The sequence below is a fragment of the Strix aluco genome, chromosome 11 (genome assembly GCF_031877795.1).
Source record: "Strix aluco isolate bStrAlu1 chromosome 11, bStrAlu1.hap1, whole genome shotgun sequence".
NCBI classification, from domain to species: domain Eukaryota; kingdom Metazoa; phylum Chordata; class Aves; order Strigiformes; family Strigidae; genus Strix; species Strix aluco.
The window spans coordinates 20,059,726-20,081,975 of NC_133941.1; the positions used below are offsets into that span (position 1 = coordinate 20,059,726).

General features: G+C 50.2%; 1 protein-coding gene across 3 annotated transcripts in view; it reads right to left on the reverse strand.

Annotated features, from left to right (window-relative positions):
- Positions 1-20,767, reverse strand: part of RNF123 (ring finger protein 123) — a 51,135-nt gene extending 30,368 nt beyond the window's left edge. The window contains exons 1-23 of one of the 3 annotated variants that reach the window (XM_074836559.1): positions 20,689-20,767; positions 18,115-18,308; positions 17,035-17,119; positions 14,399-14,478; positions 13,481-13,578; positions 12,241-12,295; positions 11,831-11,916; positions 10,979-11,065; positions 10,389-10,456; positions 9,368-9,493; positions 8,499-8,613; positions 7,576-7,680; positions 7,319-7,444; positions 6,037-6,129; positions 5,770-5,843; positions 5,181-5,298; positions 4,615-4,714; positions 4,082-4,143; positions 3,921-3,992; positions 3,245-3,365; positions 2,314-2,415; positions 1,039-1,145; positions 307-505 (exon numbers count right to left, since the gene is read on the reverse strand). In XM_074836559.1, the coding sequence (XP_074692660.1) occupies positions 307-505; positions 1,039-1,145; positions 2,314-2,415; positions 3,245-3,365; positions 3,921-3,992; positions 4,082-4,143; positions 4,615-4,714; positions 5,181-5,298; positions 5,770-5,843; positions 6,037-6,129; positions 7,319-7,444; positions 7,576-7,680; positions 8,499-8,613; positions 9,368-9,493; positions 10,389-10,456; positions 10,979-11,065; positions 11,831-11,916; positions 12,241-12,295; positions 13,481-13,578; positions 14,399-14,478; positions 17,035-17,119; positions 18,115-18,196 (2,161 nt within the window). In that variant the 5' untranslated portion in view covers positions 18,197-18,308; positions 20,689-20,767. Of the gene's footprint in view, positions 1-306; positions 506-1,038; positions 1,146-2,313; positions 2,416-3,244; positions 3,366-3,920; positions 3,993-4,081; positions 4,144-4,614; positions 4,715-5,180; positions 5,299-5,769; positions 5,844-6,036; positions 6,130-7,318; positions 7,445-7,575; positions 7,681-8,498; positions 8,614-9,367; positions 9,494-10,388; positions 10,457-10,978; positions 11,066-11,830; positions 11,917-12,240; positions 12,296-13,480; positions 13,579-14,398; positions 14,479-17,034; positions 17,120-18,114; positions 18,309-18,906; positions 20,414-20,688 lie in introns of those variants that run through there. The other 2 variants (XM_074836560.1, XM_074836558.1) reach the window with 2 other exon arrangements.
- Positions 20,768-22,250: the final 1,483 nt, after the last annotated feature.

The following is a 22,250-nucleotide window of genomic DNA, read 5'->3' on the forward strand; positions in this document are numbered from 1 at the left end:
TGGTCTGTGTTCAGAGCAAGTGTGGCTACAGCTGCCTCTGAACTACCTCGCTGCAAAGCCTCACTGCACTTGCAGGAACCGAGGCAGCATTCCCTTACAGGCAGAGAGTGACAGTGTCACTAGTGTCGTGTTCAGGATGGCAGAGTGGTTAACTGTGGACTTGTGGGTGTCAGCATGCCCTGGGAATGGGAAGGAGCAAAGCTGGCAGTAAACAGATTGCATTCCTCTTGAGAGTACTGGGAGATGGAAGACACCAGTCTCCCAGGGACCACCTGGGCCATCCTAGCACGCAGCAGAAGTACTCACTGTCCTCCTCTGTCCGCTGCTCCACACTTAGTGTGCGCACTTTGATCTTCTCCAGGGTGCCAAGAGGCCGCCGTGGGTTCATCAGGCTGACGGCCGCTGTGCTGAGGAAGCGGTTGGCACGGCCCAGGGTTGGGGAGCTGAGCCAGCCAGGTCTGGCAAGAGCTCCGCCAATGGCCAAGGCAGCAGAGGGACGCTGAGACTGAAAAAAAATTAAGAGAGAAACATTTCTAGCTGTTTGGCTGTCAGCTATTCCTCCCTTGCCCCTGCAAGGATGTTGGTATAGATGTACAGTGGCCACTGGAAGGTGAGCAGATATCCTTCCTATGGCTGGGCCAGCAGTGCCAGGTTAGCAAATGAATATTCCTCCCTCTAAGGATACATGCCAGATACGAGCAGCAGATCTGCACAACAAGAAGCTGCTCTGTTGGCAGTTGCCTTGCACTCTTTCAAACACAAGCACCAAGAGCTGCCATAGAGGGGAGGGGGCATATTCAGATCAGTGGGTAGTGAGAGAGCAGAGCGAAGAAAATGTTGCTGCTCAAACTTGGTGCATCCATGACCTTGCTGATCTCCAATGATCTTCATGCAAGTGCAGCTGTTTATCTGGTTGCCCACGGACTGGTTACAGTCCTGGCCCAGACTTTGATCTAAAGCAAAGCTCTTCTAGCCAGAGGCTGAGCTTGCTGCCCTGGCACCAGGGCTCCTGCAGCTGAATAACACTACACAGCTCACCTGTGCCGCCGATGTTGCTGATTCCTCATCTTCATCGAGATCATCCATAGTCACTGCTTGCAGCTCCGCAGGGTCAATCAGGACATTGGCTTTTGCAGCCAGGTCATCTACACAGAGCATACCAAAGCTGCTGTGAATGCAGGAGTCACCCTTCACTTCCCATGATGCAGCCCTAGGCTCACCCTCTGTCCTGCTTCTCAGCAGTAGAGAAGCAGCCAGCCAAGTTGGGTGCTGCATCAGAACAAGTTCACCTTCCCCTCAGCTTCCTTACACGGAATAGGTCTGCCCTTGCTAACACAGCAGAGACCAAGCAGTGATGGGTGCTGCTCACCCAGGACCTGTTTCTATTCCTGGTCCTACCAGCAACAAATAGAATAACTGAGGAACTGCAAGACAACCACCAGGGCCAAACAGGACTGGCATAGAGAAGGAAACTTGGGGCCTGAAACCATTTTTTAAGCATGGGACAGCTTTTCAGTGCTGTCCCATGATACGTTCCCCAAGTCACTAGGACTGAGACTCAGACCAGAAACCACTTCTCAGCCCAGAGGAAGGCTGCACTGATGGCTATGCTGTACAAAGCCTGAACAGTGTGTCCTCTACTCCACAGCCCTGTCTTTAAAGCTGACCAGGAAGACATTGCTAAGAGACCAGAGGAGATTACATGGTTCTCAGCCTTGAGACAGAGAAAATGGTCCTAATCTTGCAAACCACTGGGGAAGGAGAAGAGAGATCTGAGCTGAAGGCAAGTGCCACATTAGCCAGAAACCAGAGACAAACCAAGTCTGACAGAAGAGCAAGGGCTTTCAAACCCTTCCAAAACTGAGGCTTTGAGTCTACTGCCAGAGTAGCACGCTGCATACAAACACATACAGTACATACGCAGGGCTGCTATGGCTTGCCCAGAGTGGTACAAGTAAATCCTGGACATCCTTCACAGCCAGCAGAGCCAGGCTGATGGTCAGTGCTTTGACAGCTCCCAGCCCTTGGCTGTGGTGCAGCAAGAGCACCACACCAGAGGATATTCCCAGAGTAGCCCCTGCCCTCCACCAGCCATAGGCCCCATTCAGCGATAACAGTAAACTGTTAACTTAAAGGACGCTCCACGCAAGAGGGATGGTGTCTTTTTCAGCGTAACTTGCATTTCATTAAAATTCAAGTCTCCTCTCCTTAAATTTAATCACAATTCATTACCCATGGCTCCCTTCCTGGGATGTCTCTTGGGTGAACTCCAGCCAGGACCTGGATGCAGGTACTGAAAATGAGAGCACTTACCCTTCAGAGTCTTCTTAAGATGAGACAGGAGACCTCCAAGTCGCTGAAGGTCAAAATAATCCACCTTCCCATTATAGAAGAGTTGAGGAGGGACATACGCTTCTAAAGCAGAGAAGGAAGTTTGTTTTTTCCACGAGTCCCATGCACAGGATCCAAGCAGACATGTAAGCCCTCCTAAGACAGACCCCAGGGCCCATCCTGGACTAACATTTAGTGACAGACCCCAGGGTCCAGTCTAGCAATTTAGTGACAACTCTTGTCATAAAAAACACAAGCCATTAAGGCAGAGGTGATTTCCACAATTAAGCATTAGATCCACGCAGAAACAGGAGCAACTGATGGCCATCAACAACAAACCTCCCAGCACTTCCACCCTCCCAGCCACAGTCACTGGGGGAAAACTCCTCAGCTCTCCACTTGGCTACTCCAGCTCTGTCACTTAGTCCCACAGGGATCATAAGGCACTTACTAAGTCTAGAGAAAGGGTCAGCCTAAAGTAAGAAAAGTGTCAAGCAGATCATGGCAGGTCAGGCAAGGCAGGGTTTGAGGGTGGGACTGACTTGGTTTCCCTTTTATCCCACAGTCTGGGAAACCACAAAACCAGACACCTATCTTCCCCTAAACTTTGACTATGGGATCTGAGCTGCTCTTCCACAGACCCATAATCAATACTGGACTCTGCTCCAGAGCATACAGGGGGAACTAGCAAACAGTACAGGTGCCTTTTTGCAAGTCCCAGGTCTGGATGTTAACTGGTATAGAGTCGCACACAGGAATTTCCCAGGGTGACTGGGAACTACAGACACAGAGTGACAGAAGGCTCAAGCACCATGAGAAACACAAAATTTCCAGCATCCTGGAGAGCACTGCCAAGAGACAAACCTTGTCCTAACCACAGAAATGCCTTCAAAGCTTCTCCTCCAGGCCTTACCTTCACTGCTCAGTGCAGCAGGGGTCTTTGCCTTGTGGCCATCCCAGAAGAAACGCAGGGCAGCGATAAGCCGGTGCAGGAAGCACACCATGTACTCTGGTGGGCACAACACAGTCAAGTTCTAGGGCAAGAATGAGAGTTCAGCCATCAGGGCAGGTGTGAAAGTGCATCTTAGGCCCAGCAGCCACACAGAGCAGGAGGAAACTTTGTGTTCTCAGCCTTGCAAGCATCTCTAGCTTCCAGCACTAGAGAGGTGCAGGTGCAGAAAGGGTTTACTGCAACAGCAGATGCCTACCTCCTAAAGGTGCAGGCCAACACCTGACCCAGGGCCAGAGGAACAGTCCTCACCTGGGCAGTGAAGAGGGTGCCCAAGCCAGCAGGCCAGCTGTGGCAGAGCACTCCACAGCCATGCTCCCCAAGAAGTTTTAGGAGGACATTCAGCTCCCACCTAAGGCTGTTTTCCAAGGACCGCTCTCCTATAAATCACTGCATAGGAGGTGGATAAGATGCCTGGTTTCTAGCCTCAGATCTTTTCCCTCCTGCTCACTCCCCGCCATATCTAGACCTCACTTCATCAACTGCTAGAAGGAGCCCAGCAAAAAGGGCAAAGCTACAAGCCTGAAGGTGACAGAGAGCTCTCTGTAAGGCTTGTGGGAAGGCTGGCCCTCTGACTTACCCCTCTGTTGCTAGCGTTTTCCTGAAGAAACTTGCGGAATTTGTTTAGGAAGATGTATCTGGAGGCTTCCCCCTAGCAGGAGGAAAAGCAGGTGGTAAATTTATGCCTTACAAGTCCTGTGATGTGGAGATACTGTAGCAAAAGATCCACAGAGCACTTACCCCTCCTCTGTCCTTGTTGTTCAGCAGCAGCTTCAGAATCTGAACCTGGAGACCTTCCACCACTAAAATGGGGACACACGTCTGCCATCAGAAAACAAGCATGGGAGAGCAACTACTCATATTAACCCCAACTGCAGTGCCCTGTCCGCAGGACAAAGGCTACCTCCTCAGCAGAGGGGGCCCAGGAAGAACTGGTGCCAGCAGAAAGCCAATCCCGTCACGGAGAATTTTCTCCTCTGCCACCTAGCAATAAACTCATCCACAGCTGATAAACAATGCCCCTAAAGGGGGGGTTTGGTTTGCTCGTGCCCCATAGTGGGATGCTGCAGGTCTGTGCAGAGGGGTCCCAGAACTCATAACCCTCCACCAGATAACAGCATGGCTGGCCCCTGCCTCTGTAGAACAGCCTGGCCTGGCAGGAACACAGCTGGACTTCAGATCGTGAAAGGGATTTGGAGACAGCTCCAGGGTTGGTCCCCCTGGCTGCACAGAAGATAATGGGATCTTGGCAAGTTCCCTCCTTCCTCACAGACCTTCAATGCGTTTCTTGAGCCGCTGGCAGCCTCTTTCATATGCCCGCCGCCTCAGTCTCTCCTCAGCACTCTCCTCCTTCACCTCCTTACTCTCCTTGCCCTGGTTGGGGAACAGACACTGATCAGTAGGAGATCACTGCACGGGGAAAACGTCTTGCCAAATGGAGAGCAGAAACTCCCTGAAACAACATGCCAGTGTGTGACTGCAGCTGGAAGAACACCGAAACAGGCCTTCCTTGGCCTTGTAACAAAGGCAGGAGATCTTTTGAGGGCACTCAAGTCAACCTGTAATTCCTTAGACGCTGCGAAGTTCCCTTCCAAATCTGTTGTCATTGAAAACTGTCCCCATGCCCTGTCCTGAGCAACACACCCCAGACGTTCCCTCTAAGGAGACAATACAGATGACAGGGCAATGGAGAGGCTACAGCTCTAACACAGCTCTGCAGGGCCCACCAGCACTAATGCGGCTGGAAACATGGGCCATCCAATTTCCTCAGCCAGAAAATGATGGGGACAGCAGACCACAAAATTTCTTCAGTCTCGTTAGTGGATGTGCCCTTACTCACCTCCTTGGTGAAGCGGTTTGGCCACCACGTGGTGGGAATGAGCTCCTGCAAACCAGCCTCCTCCACACGCAGCGGGCTCTTAATGTAGAAGAACACAACTGAACGGAGCACATCGAAGCTGTGGCCAAGTTAAAGCAAGCACAGAAGCTATGTCAGGAGAAGGTACAGGGCATTCCAGAGTTGTAGTGAGAGACACTTTTCCAAACAACCACTCAAAGCTCTGAAAGATCCAGAGCCCCCTTTTCCTGGGAGAAGCCCCACACAGTTATCACGGCAGCTACCCAAATGCTAACATGGCAGCTGGACTGCTCTGGAAGTGGTTTTGCTCTAGGGACATTAGAGAGCTCAGTCAGGTAGAAAGTAAGTCCTCTGTGTTAGTAGGATGTGAACTATACGACACTACTTCCCATTCTCAAAGAAGGACTTTGTAGAGAACGGTGTCAGGCGACAGAGGAGACATGTGAAATTAGAAATGACCTCTCAAAGATAGGGTGGCTTCTGCCTCCCAGAACCTGCAGATCCTTGAAGTCTCCTTGGCTGCATTATTGAGGGCAGGGATAACTGATATTAGAGGAGGCACAAAGGATACAGAACATTGCTGAGTAGGTATTTCCTGGATTTCTCATGCTTCAGGACTGCAATGGTGAGCCGGAGGTAGTGAATCTAGGGAAACAGGAGAAGCAAAAGTGACTCCATCTACAGAAGAGGATATGACTCTCCAATAGGTCCAATGTGACAGAACTGCCATCTCTGGATCAAACAACAGCAAAACCCAAAACATCGTGTACCTTGGACAAGGGGACGTAACAGAAACTGGCTAGTCACAGATTCCTGGGGATTCAGAAGTGCAACTCACTTGTAATCCCAGGTCTGGAATGATGGGGGAGAACCTGTAAGCCCGCAGCAGGGACATCAGTAGCTGCTTGAGGCACTCATGCACTTCATACTCCTGAGAAAATAAGAAACACATTGAACAGCAACAGCACAGTCAGGAACATCTATAGTTCCCAGAGTGTGACCTTGGAAGGAAGCATTCATTTCTGAACTGAAAAAGCAGGTGCTCTGAACCCCCCGTGTTTGTCCATCTGACTCCACAGGAGAGAGTCCACACAGAAGTTGGCGCCATTGTTTTGCCACAGGGAAACAAGTTTCTGCACTAGTAAAACCAACCCGAAAGTCATCTACAGAAAGCCAAAGTCCTGGGTCCTATTTAGTTGGTCTGAGCCACCCATCTTCATATCCCCTGCACCTACCCAACACAGTGTTGGCAGAACCAGCCCAGAAAGGAAAGAAGCTACTCTTGTGTAAATGTGATGATGGAAGAGTTCTCTTCTTGAGTCCAACTCATAGCAGGATGAGAGCCAACTCTTCTACAAACACAGCAGCCCTACCAGGGTGTTCAGCTTCACTTCCAAAATTATGGGCCTGAGGGGGTCATGGCATTATTAAATTAAACTTTTCATGACAGCTGGCTGGGCCAGTGCCCCTGTGCTGTCTCCAAGCAGATCCCCAGCAGTGATCGGCTATGTGTAACCACCCCAGCGCTCTTGCAGCACCAGCTTCCTGGTGGCTAGCAAAGGCTGCCTCAAACTAGTGTCCCAGGAAGGAGTGACCTCATCCAGCTTGGACAGGAAGGGGCACGAAAAGTTAGAGGAGGTTTTTCCCCATCAGTGTTGGAGGTGGTGAGAGTGCAGTGCCCATTTCCACCCCAGTCCTGCACACTCTCATCGACTGCTTGCAGCACATGGTGGCATTTAAGACTTCCACAGTCACATAAGCATTAACAACATCCAAGAGACCAACTCATTTGTTACTGATAAGTTGATGTTCCCAGAAGCAGGAGGTTATTCAGCATCACCAGTTCCTTTAGCAGTGGGAGAAGCTTAGAAATGCCTTGTTAGTTCATTGCCAGTGTCACCGTTACCAATTACTCTGCTTTAACCCTCATTCCCTGGGTGTGAAGCAGCAGCCAGATGAGCTAGGTAAGAGGGTGGTCTACCACAAAAAAAGTGATCTTGTCACCAGGAAGAGAAAGAAGCTGATCACTACCAGCATTATCTAGGGAAGGCTCCTGTCCTCAGCACCTCCCAGGGTCTCCCTGTGATCCCTGGGGAGGAACCAGCACCCAAGCAACTCACCTCCATAAGAAGCCACATGAGATCCAGCAGCTGCTGAATAAGGGGATGGGCCTCCACTGCCCCTCCTCGCTCAAGGATGCTCAACAGGAAGGTCATGAGCACATCTTCCACCAGGTACACCTTGCACTGCAGACAGAGAGCCAGGTCAACAGTCTTCCAAGGCACAGTCACTTCCCAACAAAAGCTGAGGTTCACCTCCCCTTGCAAGCACAATACCAGGCACCTGCAGAAGCTTGCAATGGGCAGGAAAAACTCACCATAAGAGGCGAGAAATAATTGAAGATGTGGGCTAATGTAATCAACACTGTGGGTTCTCCCTGCAGCTGCCACATGGATGTGTCCTTCTCCACCAGCTTCCCCTCCTGCAATGACAAACCCAGAAAAACACATGGCTTGGATCCAGCCCAATCCACCCATACACCAATCACCGAATGACCCGGAGGCCTGCAGCAGCCACTGTTTGCTGTTCCACAACTGATTGCAGTAAAAACCTTGAACATGGGAATTTAGGATGGCAAAGCAGCCAGGCCCACACCTCTGGAGAGGTGCCGTCCACATGGCAGTTACTATCAGCCACACACATGCACCTTGACAATGTTTTTCCAAAAGGGTTCAAGTGTACATGATAATTTGTAAATGTGAATCCTTACAGAGGAGGCAAACTAGTAAAGCAGGCCTCCATTCAAGCCAAGACCATAGCAGATGGGGTTCCCTATGCTTTGGGCATAAACAGATCATCTCTCACCCTAGAGAAAAAATGGTTTCTAGGGAACAGTGCCACAGCCAAAAGAGTTCTCAAGGCAGACCTGCCAGAATGTCACATCACTGCACCAGGACATCAGTAAAATGTTTAGGATATGAACAAGCTTCTTTCAAGGCTGCAAAATCAAATCCAGCAGTTCTGACCCTTACAAACATCAACTCTTGCATACTGGGAATGAAACTTTATAGAACTGAGAACAATAAAGCCCAGCATGATTTAAATTAAGTCCTGGAACTATCAGGAATCTATTTTGCAAGCCGAAGAGCTCCAGGGACATGCATGCCCCATGCAAAAGCATACAAGCATTTAGACTCTCAGATGTATGGAAACATCTGAGCTGCCAGCATGTGCTGAGAAGTGCAGAACCCCATTTCCCAGCATGGTGCCCTGCAGACCCACCCAGTGACGTTAGCCTACCGTCACATCTATTCCAATATGGATCACATTCTTCAAGTAGCCTAACAGCTTGCGAGCCTTCACTAGGTCTGCAACAGGAGGATCTTGCAAGGGGCGGTAACCTTCCACTGGATAAGTAGGCAAGTGTTAAGGTAAAATGCAATCTGATCCTTTCAGGACTTCTTTTGTTTGTGCAAGGAAAAGACTGTGTCTCTATTTTACTTTATACCCACGCATGCCTCAGTCACAGTTCAAACCAGTGCCTTCTAAATGGACAATAAGCCACAAGCTCTTATCCCCACTTCCTTAATATTGCAAGCAGCAAGTATTTCACACCACACTTCTGCTCTCAGTAGAAAGACCAACAGGAGCCCCCACTATAGCTATCAACAGGCACACCCAGGACTGCTGTGACAGGAGCTGCAGGTTTCAGCATTCGCACAGGAAGGCAGCAGGCAATGCTAACACCATGCCAGGAGGTCCCATGCAGCTGGGAGGTAGAGACCAGTGGCCAAGAGGCTCAGCAGCACAGCAGCATTACAACTCACAATATATTGTGATTACAGTATCACAAGATAGTGAGATCTTTGCAAGATCTCAATGCCTGGGAACAGGCAGCCCCCAGCTGCAGCAGTAGCTGCTGATTCAGAGCTGAAAGCAAATCTCATTTCAGAAACTTGTCGGGGACCAGCACTGATGTTTGTGTGCCCTGTAGTTCTGCTCCAGCTGAGGGGATATCTGGCTCTTCTCTCCTTGGCCCTGCTCTGTGCACAAGTGCCAACAGAAGAAAGTGAACTGCAGTTAGGTATGTATATTCTACAGCTTCCAAAGATGGTCTCAGGACAGGCTCTTCTCCCTTTAGATCTCCTCTTCCCACAGCTAAAGGATATCGGAGTGGACGGCTTCCAAAGTTAAACGCAACAGACTCTTTGAACGAGAGGCTGATGGCAGGGAAGTAAGCCATTCCAGCACCCCTCGTGATGTTATCAAAGGCGGTTCCCAGAGATATGCCATTCCTGAAAGAAAGACAACCCACAAGATTTTAGTCACAGTAGGAAGGTTTTGAGGTCAACTGGGCAATCCAGGTATCTGCATTCCCCTCCCAGCAACTTGCCAACATGAACACACCAGTCAGTCATGCCTCCTGTCACTCATAACGTGGCACACATGCAAACGTCAGAGCTTTGCTGAGTAACAGCCATGGGAAGCACTCCCATTTCCATTCGACGGGCACAGCAAAACACTGGAGTCTGCACAACATGCAGAGCCCACTCGGCTTCAAGGGCAACCCAAATCCTTACGAGATCACTAACCAGCAGGACATTTTAAAGGCAGATGACATTTTTGGCCTCATCCACTTGATGTTGGTGGAAATAGAAGGATAATGCTCTCAATCTCCTCTTCTCTAAAAGATGGCATGGAGCATCTAACAGCTCTTAATTCTGGCTGACTTGTCACAGGCTGTAGTTTAGGGCCAGGGAACAATTCTTATTCAGGCTGGCCTCTACTCAGGGAGTTGGAGGCTGGAGATTTATCAGCCTTTCCACAGCTTCCCATGAATCCAGGACAGGCAAGGTCTACACTGACCACAAAAGCAATCAGTGTGGCTCAGCCAACTGTAGTATGAAGCATCGTGAGAGATGCCCTCCCCTCCAAAATCCTAGCAAACTTTACACAGACTTTGTAGCTTGAACACCTTTCTGCCAAATGCTCTCACCTGAACTTGGGAGACTCAACAGCCCATTTAGATGGTTTCTGAACACAAAGCAAAAAAAAAACAAAGGCTGGAACTACCAAAGAACTTAAAAGGGACAGTGCAGAAATAGGGCTCAGCCACCTGCTGAGCAGTGAGGAAACCTTTATGTTACACACAGACATCAACAAATCAGCGAACTGGGCAAAGATGCTTACAAGCAGAAAGCAATGGTGCCCTCATCAAGGTCTATCAGACAGCTGACGATGTCTCCTGCTGCCCAAGACTGCAGTAAAGGGAGAGAAAAGGTTAAACATATATCCAGGGTGTTCCCACATCAGAAGAAAGACTGCAACCCAGCCAATCCCTCGTGATTCAGGGTTGAAGAAGAGAGAGTTCCTTCTCACAGCAGCTCACATCGCATTTTCAGACATTTCTGGAAGCTGCACATAAGCCACTGATTGGGATCTTTTTTCCCCTACAGCACTAGGAACATGCACAGGATCAAACGTGCATTTATTCCAACACTGCATTATCCTCTGACGTGCTACTGAGAGCCAGAGCCTTCCAGAGACCAACAGCAGCTCTATGCTGGGAATCGGTCTGCTAGGGCTGCTAAACAAAGCACCCGCATAGCACCCCTAAAGCACAAACAATTGCTGATACACAGCCTCCCCAAGAGCAGACTGAAGCAGTGAGGACAGCTTGAGGGCATTTCACGAGGCCCAGCAGAATCCAGCGAGCAGAAGGAGCCACCTGCTTTCTTCTCCTTACTCTACATCCCATTCCTGGGAGGACAGCTACTCACTTTGCCATAGTTGGTAGTAGTCACGTTCCACTTGCGCACCCTGTTTCCATCATATGCATATGAATCTGGCGTATCTCCAACTCCTTCCTGCACCAAAGTATAAAAGAGGAGACTCAGACCAGATCAAGCATAGAGGATCCCTCTCACTGCAAGAGTGGCTTTAAGGGGGAGCCCAGCAGACAGGGAGAGCAGCTGACAGCACACATGCTCTGCCTGGGAAAAGCCTTCACTCTAGGAGTGAATCCAGTGGCCTTTGATCTTTGATTCAGAGAAATACACCACTCCTGACTCATTTTTTGGGTCAGAAGAAGAGTACTGGCATCACATCCTAGACTTCCAACTTCTGTCAAAGCAGCCCCCCAGGATGTCCACCACCTTCCCTCTCACACGTTGCAGAGTGGCAGGTTAGTGAAACGCTGCAGCTGACAGCCCTTCCCAGCATCAAACATCCCACCCAGTGCCTGAGAAGAGCTGGCCTGGGCCTGCCTCTCCTAGGCAAAAAAGCCCTGTAGTACCAGCTGCTGAGGGCCATCCCGAGAGATGGGCTGCCAGCACTGTAGACCCACACACTCTCTGGAGAAGAAGCCAGCTGAAAAACATAGCAGTGGCTACGTGCAGCAAGAGCACAGCAACACACCCAGCATGCAAGGCTTTCACACTTTGCACCATTCTGTGAACACAGACCAGAGTCTAGTAAATATATTTAAAACAGAAGACCTGGTGTTTCTAGTGTGTGTGTGCTGGGGACAAAATGCCAGCGAACAAGAGCACAGCACCAATGCAATGCTCCACAATGACCTAAAAAGCACGGAACACAGGGCAGCCCTGTGCCATGTGCAGCAGTTACACTACCTCCTGATTAAATCTGCAGTTGAGAGTACACCAGCCAATCTGCATGAGTCCCTGGGAGGAGATGAGCACCTCGTAAATCCATTTCCCTGAACAAAAAAGAGATGCCACACAGTAAATTCCTGTCACCTGGCTCATTGCTAGAGAAGCAGAACCTGAGACTGCTCCCACAGAAAAGAATGTGGCACACAAAGGAGCTTTGGGACAGCCCCAGCATTCCCTTCCCACCTCTTCATGCCAACATCACACAATACTCCATCCTTCTGACTTCCTGGAAAAGCCAGTGGATGAACTGGGGAAGAAGGGGCTCAATATCTAGAACTGCAGCATATTCAAGAGCTTTCTAGTTGCGTAATCCTTCACACACTCTTCCCGGGGTCTTTTCTCAAAGCATCGCCTGCTTTTCTCCTTACCTTTATACACACAGGTCGTGGCCCTGATGGAGCCAAAGTTACTGTGGCCAATCACCTGGACCAACAAACAAAAGATATTTTAAAGTCAGACAAAAGACAGTTTTGCTCAGCCCTACCCATTCCCTCTGTCCTAGCCCTCAAAACCAAAGTGACATGGAGAGCTATTCACAAGCATAGTGTAGAGAAGAGACAGGACATCCTCCCCATCCCAGCAGCTGTACTTGGAGCTGACAGGCCCTGGGGAACCATCCAGGTCCTCCCCACAACTCTGTACTTTATGAACCCCAGTGAAGCATGCAGCATGGCAGCAGTACAAGGGCAACATGGTGACAGACACATTCCCAGTGAATTGTGACAGGTATACAAAAGTGACTATTATATAGGAAAGACATCTGAATCCTGGACAAGTTAGAACAAAATTATAGATTCAGGGTGTCCAGATAAAAGCCCAGGACTAGCAGGTAACATGCTGCCCAGAAACTGAACCCTGTTAACTCCTGACTCTCCCAATCTCTGAACAGACCATGAAGAAGAGATGAAGGTAGCAACAAGGAATTCACAGGCAAGTCAGTCTGATCCGATATGAGGGTAAGTTCTAGGTACAGCCAAGGTAAGATACAGCAGGTGGGTAATGGCAAAGGGGAGACCAGGGTAGCCTCCTCTGGTAGAGGTAAAAAAGGATACACAAAGGAGGGAATGAGTACAGGAGCATGGGACGTGTGTGCACAGTGAAAGGCTGAAAGGAGTGCAGAAAGTAGGAAAAGATTAAATTCCAGTGGATTCTTTCAGCTGATTTTCTGCATGAGGAATATCAGCTAAGGAGCAAGCAGGGAGCTAGTGGAAACAAAGGAGAAAGAAAAGCCTCAGCTTCAGCCTCTTGCCACCATTAAAGAAGACCAGAAGGAAGGAAGGAAGAGGCAGTCTGCTGGAGGGAGGGACAGGAAAGCTGGCTGCTGGCCTCTCCTCTGCTTAGCCAAGCTCTTCAGTGAGCCCCTGGGTCAGGGTGATCCTTTCACTTCCTCACAGCTCTACTCAGAGCTTGCTGAGACTTAGGGGTACTGCTAGATCTTTTCCCAGGAGAGCTCATTTCCTCCAGGATCCTGCAGCTTTCTGGGTAGACTCCGTTTACAACACGCTACAAAGCCAGTGACAGGGATCTGTTATGAAGAACAAACCAAGAAGCCCAGAGTGCTTTTAGTCCCAGGACACCATTTTGTGCTGCACCCAGCATCACACTCACCCCAAGTAAGTCATCATCAACCAGCAGGAGCCCCTCAAAACCGCTTGTGTGGTCCAACACCACAGTGGAGGGACCAAGTCGGCCCTCTACTACCTGATCTGAAACAAGAGTTGCAGAAAATCTGTTAGGGAAAGGTGTGCAGGATTTAACAGTACACCTGATGAGTGCCTCCAGCTAGACTACAACAGCACCTGGATTCTGCTACAGTGGAAGAAGACTAAAATAGTGTTACCCATGTTAGACCATGAGAACCTCAGGAAAGGCGACAGCAGTGAGATTTAAAAGGTTAAGTTTTCACAGCAACACACAAGGTCTTAGCTATGCACCATTCAGGTCATATGTTAAGTTTTCCACATTGCTTGAAAATTTTACTTTGGCAGAATTCAAACACCAAACTAAACTCTAAGCCAAATGTTTGGCCAACGTATCACACTTTGATTGCAGCCAGCAAGAAAAATTCTTCTTTTTAGGAGAGGAGCCAGGTTGTATCCTGCCACATCCTGACTCATTCAGGGAAACAGACTCTAGCAAGAATACAGGCAACAGCCTGAGGCCCAAACTGAATACCCACAGTGGAGACCAACATGTGAAAACTGTCAACGAGCCTCTGCACTTCCCACTGAGGATAGCACCGCACACTGCTGGTCACTGCAATGGCTCTGCATATCATTATCAGTGCTTTAAAATTGCTTTTCCAGGCATTTTCACACAGAAATATGCCGCCTCCATCTGCAAGCAGACCTGCTCCAGGGCTCTCTGATGAGCCCCTCACCCGCAAGATTTGAAGGTAGAATAAATTAGAGCACAGGGGGCAGAACAACACTCACTCAGGGAACTATCTTTCATGCTATAACTTGTCCTCCCAATTAAGCAGCACAAGCAGAAGCACAAACTGGACAGACATTCAGTGTCTCCTACCTCGACTGTCTTCAGAGCCACTCTCCTCTGCCAGCAACCGGTCAAGGTGTTCCTGCAGGTTCTGGAACGTCAGGTGCTTTCTAGGAAATAAACACGCACAGGAGCAATTCAGAAAACTCTATCTCCAAGTCTTAAAGAGTTTCAGCCCAGACACACGTGTCCACACAGTCCTGCACTGTGAGACATGAACCAGGAATTTCTGTCTATCTGTGTTTCTTGTCATGAATCTGAGGATTTTTCTGCCTAGTGTGTTGGGGCAATGACTGAACCAAGGACCAAAAATAGCGTGAACAAGGGATCTTAAAGTCTTCAGTCTGCTCAGGAGTATTTTGTGGCAGTAAGAAAACTATACTGTGGTACAGTGGCAGTAAGAAACCAGCTGTACTACCAAGAACCGTGGACCACAACTTTGCTGCAGTCAGCATCATCATACAAACATGGCAAAAGTCAGGATTTGTTTTCTTCCCCCAAGTATTTTGTAATACAAAAGAAAAGAGAAGACCACACCAGCAGTTTCAGACAAAGGTCAGGCCAGCCCAGCATCCTCTCTCTGACAACAGCCAAAACCATTTTGTTTTCATACTGAGGAGAAGTCTCTCATGCGCTCCCTTTGGGCCACTATTTTAGAGAACTTTCTCATACTGCTCTCCCCCAGTTCTCTTTCTTCAAGGCTAGTTTACTTAGCTGTTTCTCGTACAAGAGCCATTCCAGATAACTGACTTGTTCTTACCCTTTCTCAAAACCTCTGCAGCTCTAAAACACCCTTTTGGAGTTGGTGAGACCAGAACCACATGACACTCGGAATGAGGGTAAACCACAAATTTATTCAGTGGCTTAATGATCTTCCTTATCCTACATCCCTTTCCTAACTTCTTACTTTCTTTTTCTGACTTAGTATTCCTACCCCAATCTCATTCCTACACAGTAAAGATCAGCCCAGGGCCCACAGTTTTGTGCACAACGTTGAGGCTGTTCCCCTTTCAATACTTTTATCACCTTTCATTTCCCTGCACTAAGTTTCATAGACCATTTCACCATCCAGTCACTACGACAGCCACCTTACCTTTACATTGCTCTAAATAGCTTTGTAACAGCAGCAAACTTTCCCACCTCATGCTCTCTCTCCCTTTCCAAGTCTCCTAAGGATACACAGAACAACACAGGACACGTTGCAGGTCTCTGAGGGACCCCAGCAGGGCCTCCTTTTACTGTGAGAGTTGCTAGTTGCTCCTATCCCTGCTTCAGATTTCCAAAGCCATCTGTGGAACAATTTCCCACTTCTCAGGACTAGGGGTTTCCCTAAGACTGTGGTGAAAGACCTCTTGAAAGCCTGATGGATGTGAAGATGCACAGAAGTGGAATCAAGAAATCGGTTTTGCTTGGCATGAGAGAAGGTGGCTTCAGCAAAGCAGTTCAAACAGCAGCTAGCATGGAGGAGGAGTTCCAGAAGGAGGTTAGAAGAGCATGAGACAGCCAGAAAGATGTCTGCAGTGAGTTCCTCTATGAGGAATTCAGGCCTCTGAAGACAAGATGTCATACCATAAAGTTGCTCTCATACAGCAAATGTTATTTTCAAGACCTATTTGACTGCTACTGGGCTTTCTACCAAATAGCCAAGTTAAAGGAAAAGGGTGGAAGGCAGGGAAGAAAGAAAGAGACAGACCAGTCCAACAAACTATCAGTTCTCTGCTTTCAAGTCATTAATCACCAGGCAAAGAAATTAGAAATACTGAAAACCAAAATGCTCAGCCAGATGGAATATTCCAAGGCACACTGGCAGGAGAGCTCGTGGCAAAGTAACATGACCCACTTTGCCTCCCCCCCTCCACCATAACTCTAGCTCACCAAGAGCAGAGAGGGCCAAGAGCTATTTTTAGCAGCTCTGAGCTCACATTTGAGCTGGCAGTACTAAGTATAGCCCATGGAATGTGACCCCAGCCACTCTGCAGCACCACCAACCTGCAGAAGCTACACGCCTGCCTCACTCTACCACACTTGTACCTGCCCTGAACCTGTCTGACTTGCCTCTGGCAAAAGAGCTAAGTGCAAGGGAAATTCTTCTCATCCAAAGCTACAAGTTTCTGGGCTACAAGGTGAAGGAGAACTGAAAACAAATAGAAGAAAACAGACAATGAACAGGAATTTTGTGTTTCTTCTCCTCTGGTGCCTCCTAATAATAAAAGTACTGACAGTTCCACAGCCTGAGAAACGTATGGCATTCCATATATCAGTAATAGCCTTGCCTTTAGTTTACAGGGCACTGATGACCTATTTTTCTTTCCTGTACTTAAAACCTGTGTATTTTGCACTTCCTTACAAGTAAAGAGGGAACAGGAACAATAAGGTGAACGCCTACTTGCTTATCTATTTCAGAAATATTGCCTAGTGATTTTGTATATGGCGTTTTTAATGTAAAAAATTCTGAAGAATCCTTCTCAGCAAGCCCTGCAATTTAAAAAAGCCATTAAAGGACAAGATCTACGAGTTAAGAGTAATTTCTATAACATGGTGCTGCTGTGCTTTTAACAAAGATCACTGTGTGGCACTAAAAGATCTTTCCTTTCAGCGCAGTGCTGTATATCTGGGGACTGATACAGCATCGTTTGCCATCTAGTGAATGAGAAGAAGTCTGATACCTGTAAGCAGCTGCAGGCTGGTTCCCATCAGCATTGGTAAAGACCCGATGCAGATAATCATTCAGCAGCCTGCTGTTCACAATCCCTTGTGAAAAACAGAAAGGAATAAGCTTAAGGAGTCAGGAGGTAAAGTCAAACATTAATTTCATGTACAAGCAAGAAACTGGTAACTATGGGAAAATGATGTTCAGGTTTGCAGATCAACACAGTGGAAAACGCAGCTTCAAGAAGCCATTCATCATCTTACTGTCTTCACTAGCAGCCCTAGAGTCCAGCACTACGGGGTGCATCTCCACAACAAGGGCTCTTTCCAATCTGAGCTGCTTGACAATAGCAAATGGGAGGCTATAAATTGGTCCCCACAGCTGGAACTACATCCTCAGGAATCCTGCTGCGCTACTTCCAGATAAAGTAACTTCAAAAGCTAGAAGTGGGAATTCAATTTCATTTCCAAAAAACAAAAATAAAAATCTTACCCCTACTGCAATTCCCGATGTCCTATTCATACCTGGGACATTTTAAGTACCTACATCTCCTAACTGCACTAGAAGATGTTGACATAGAAAGGCTTGCAAATGCAGCTCATCTCATCTAACCCACAGCCCTCTTTAATGATGTATGCCTCACTTTAGCTTTCATTGTGCAAAACAATCCCTTGTGTCACATTGATGCAGCATGTTTTATTTCTGGGTGCAAGAGTGCCCTCAAATGCTAGATTTGGGGTCTCATAAGCACCCTTCTGCTGGATTGGCGAGTCCATGAGAAAACAGACTGTCCGGCAGGTACCAAAATTTCCCAGAAAATTATTAATCTGAGACTTTGACAAACTGTTAATCCTGAAAGAGGAATACCCTGAATCAGATGGGACAAAGGCAGGCAACATAACATTCTCCAGCCTCATAAGGAAGGGCTGTGTGATGAAGTCTCATCTCAGTTCAGGGATTTACTCAGTTTCAGCCCCACCACACCTTACATCAGCAAGGTAACTGCAACTGGAAGGCAGCTAATCTCAAGTGAGGCAAGGGGTGCTCACCCCATCCACAGTGGTCCTGCTTTCACATGGCACGTACAGGCCCATACCTGTGACCTTGGACTTCTCTGGCTCAGTGCTCAGCCTGTAGTTCTTCCTCGAGAAAGCAGTCCCAGCACCTCTCGACGTCATTCTTCACAGGCACCACTTCCAGAGTGGACATAAGACAGACAGATGCCTAGAACAGAACTTGCTAGGGAGGATGCTGCCCTTAGACTTCTTCCTTTCTTGGAGATTGATGTACCTGGATTGAACAACAGGGATAAGCAAAAAATAGCCAGAGTCCTTGCACTAACAACTTCATACAGGAGCCCAAAGTCAACCAACTGCCAACCCTGCTCTCAGTTCCACCTGTCCAACAGCTCAAAATCTTCCCAAAGCAGACAAGGCATTACGCCACACTCCGGACAACCACACAGACCCCACTCCAACCAAAGGCACAGGCAGAACCAAGCCAGAAACACAGGCAACCTTTGCACCAAGTTTGAGCCAGAAGCACTGAGCCAGCACAGGGCTGCAGCTACCATCACTGCCAAATGTCACCAAAACTGGCAACTGCATCACACTTCTACTCATGTCCTGATGGGACACTTCTGCCTTTCTCTCCCACACTGTATTCTTTAAAATAGGAATATGCACCTGGTTAATCTTCTGTTTAACAGGTTATTAGATTACTCTATCTAAAACAGAGAGACTGAGAGAAGGAATGAGACAAATGCAGATGAACTGGACTACAAAAGACTATCATTGACTACAAAGCAAAAGACCCCACTGACAGTTTTATAGGGACAAAAGCAGGCACAGGTAGAAGTATGCAGAAGTGTTCACAGGTGAAAACCTACCACAAGACTAAAGATTCATGACCCTTCCTGGTATCACGAGAATGCAAAGGATGCTATCAGAGCAGATCTGACATGTGCCAAGACAAAAAGAACAAATTCAGGTTGCTAGTTTCATCCAGCTTTAAAATGTTAGGTTACATCCCTCTCCTGTTTGATTGCCCTGATAGCTGACCATCACTGGGAGTCTCTCTTGTTCACTAGACAGCCATCTGACAAAACACTTTGTGACACACAGAGCAACAGGAAGATGCAACAGGAGCAAAGACTGTGGGAATTGCTTGCCAGCAATCTCATACTGAGCAGAAACTAAGGGGAACCCAAGAAAAGTTAGTGAACCTGCCAAGTGATGCAAGTGCCACGGCAATTCCAGTGGCAGAAGATCACTTGAGTTTCAGCTAGACTCGGGAAAGGATTTCCTAAAGCCTCTTTCCTCAGGGCCACCCCAGCATCCAGCAGTGGAGCAGCACGGCCCAGCGTCCCTCCTGCAGCACTGCCAAGTGAAACCGCAGGAACAACGCAAAAACCAGCCTGGATCAATGGTTCTGAACAATCTGCATCAGAGACTCAAAACAAGGAATAAAACAATTAAACTATAAACAGAAACACATCATTTACTACCAAAGCTGAGCAGATAGCACAACGTGTACTCTCTAAAAGTACTCTAAATCTGAGAGAGATGATTTCACCCCTGTCAGGAGAAGTTAAAAACACCTGAGGGTGGTGGGGAGTGCCCCCAGCTCTTCCCAAGGGGGGGCTGGCCTGGTACCCACACTGCTGGAACAGCCTGAATGCCCAGGCGAGGCGCCCAGCTTGCCCACACCGACACTGTACGAGGTGCACTGCTGGCACCGCTGCAGTGCCACGGCTTTTTTCGGTTGGAGCAGATGCTGCTTTCAACAGGTCAGAGAAAGGGCAGAGCAGGGGGACACACATCTGCCCCTTCACTGCTCCCAGGTGCGATTCACAAAACTGGTCCCGGCAAAAACACCCAGCTCTGAGCCTGGCCACGGGTTAAACTCCTTTCTCTGGGCAACGGCAAGCAGCTTCCAGCTGAAGGGCAGAATAAACAACACGGGAGCAGCCAGATTTTAAGCTGAGCCGACTGGAGGCAGGCGAGGAGGGCTGAGGAGCTGGGCCAGCAAACGCAGCTTTGTCCAGCAGCTAGGACCAAGCCCCCCCCGCCGCTCTCCCCAGGGCAGCGGGGATGAAGCCGGCAGGGACACAGCCCGGCAGCCCAGGCACCCGCGCCGCCCGGAAAACTGCTCGGCGTTAATCACAACCGTGGGGCTCTGCGGCACCCCCAACCTGGCAGCACCCCCAAACCAGAAATACCGGGCAGCGCTGCTCAAATCCAGGAGCCGAGCCTAAAAACAGGCACATTCCACCGCCGGCAGCACCCCCGAAGCTGCCGGCATGCCCCAAGCCCAGCGACACCCCCAAACCGGGCAGCACTCCCTGCAGCCATAGACACCCCCCCCAAACCCGGCGGCACGCTCCATGCTCACAAACGCCCCCAAACCGGGGCCGCCCCACACCTGCCCACAATACCCAGAGCCCAGGAGGCCCCGCCAGCCGCGGGAGCACCCCCCAATCGGGCGCCTCCCCCCCAAAACCGGGACGACGCTCCCCGAGACCGGCCGCAACCCCGAGACCCCCCTGCCCGGCCGCCAGCCGGCAGCAGCAGGGTCAGTCCCCGGGCCGAGACCAGCGGGGGCCCCGCGCTGCCGGGGCCGGGCAGGGGGTAGCGCGGGGCGGCCCAGGCCCGGCAGCCGCCGCACTCACCACCGGCCCGGCCGCGCCACCGCCGCCACCGCCGCCGCGCTACGGCGAGCCGCGAGGGCCATGCCGGGCGGGCGGGCGCGGCCCGCGTTGCCGGGAGACGGGCGGCGGCGCCGGTCGGCCGTGCCGAGGAACCCGCGCCGCGGTCAGGCCGTGCCGAGCCAGACTGCCCTCCCGGGGGCAGGGACCCCTGTCCCGGGGTGGGGGTGAACTTCCCCCGGGGACACAGAACCGCCTATCGGGCCAGCGAGGCCCGACACGCACGGCCATGCCGCTGGGCCTCCTGCCACCCGCTCCGAGGCGGCCGCCGCCGCACAGGGCTCGGTGCGACGTGCCGAGGCCGGGCCCGAGCCCTCGGCACCCGCGTAACCGGGGCGGCTGCTCCTGCAGCAAGAGCAGAGCCAAACGCCAGGTCCCGCGGCGCAGCCGTCGAGGGGGCACTGCTGGCCGAAAGCTGCTGTTCAGGCCGTGCGGCTCCAGGGCTCCAGCCCCGGCCAAGGGAAACCTCTGCTCCTGCCCCCGGCACCGGGAGCGCTGCCAGCGGGTCGGGGAAGGGGATCCTTCCTCTCTGCGCCGCCCCGCTGAGGCTGCATCTGCAGCCCCGACACTGGCTCTGGGCTCCCCGGTACAGGGGCAGAAGCCACCTTTGAGCCTGGCCTGGGCTCAGAGGCGGTGGGTGGCCGGGGCACAGCACAGGGCCTCAGGACGGCACCCAAATGTCGCAGGTGGCCCAACATCTTTCCCCTGAACTCCTTAGAGCTTTGATGTGCTGCCTCCAGAGCAAAAAGCAGCGGGACCGCAAGCTGGGGAGTCACGGCAGAAACGGCCTTTTCCATGGCAATAAAGTGCCTTTCAGAGTCAGCGTGAGCCTTTCCTTGGTGGGGTAGGAAAGTGCAAGTGGCTGTGGGGCAGCTTCGGAGGCAGTGGGTGGGAGCGTTGACCCGTTTGCGGGTCAAGAGGCTCTGCAGAGGGATCTGCACAGGCTGGGTGGATGGGCTGAGTTTTGTCAAGCACTGGAACAGGCTGCCCAGGGGAGTGTTGAGTCACCATCCCTGCAGGTATTCAAAGCACATGTAGTCGTGGCACTTAGGGACGTGCTTTAGCGGTGGACTTGGCAGCATTACGTTAACGGTTGGGCTCGATGATCTCAAGGGTCTTTTCCAACCTAAATGATTCTATGATTCTCATTACCGTTCAATGTTTGCTTAATCACCATTCGATTACCATTTGCTTTTCATTCAATCATCGATTAATTACCACTCGACCATCGCTTAATCACTAATAAAAGCCTTCCAGTTAACCCCCCAATGATGACTTCTCTGAATAATTCACCTGCAACAGCCAGACAAAAACCAGATGGTGCCTGAGGCACAACCAGAGTAGGAAAAAAGGAATGCAAAGTCCAGTGTTGGAGAACCCAGGTGCCAAATTCAGTTCAGGGCCAAGAGAGAAACCTCTCACCCCCAGAAGCCCTTCTACGATACTAGCTGGCTGACACTGCTGAGAGGGACTAGAGGCTTCCCAGTGTCCTCGGCCATCCTTTTCTACCAGCCACCTTCCAAGCC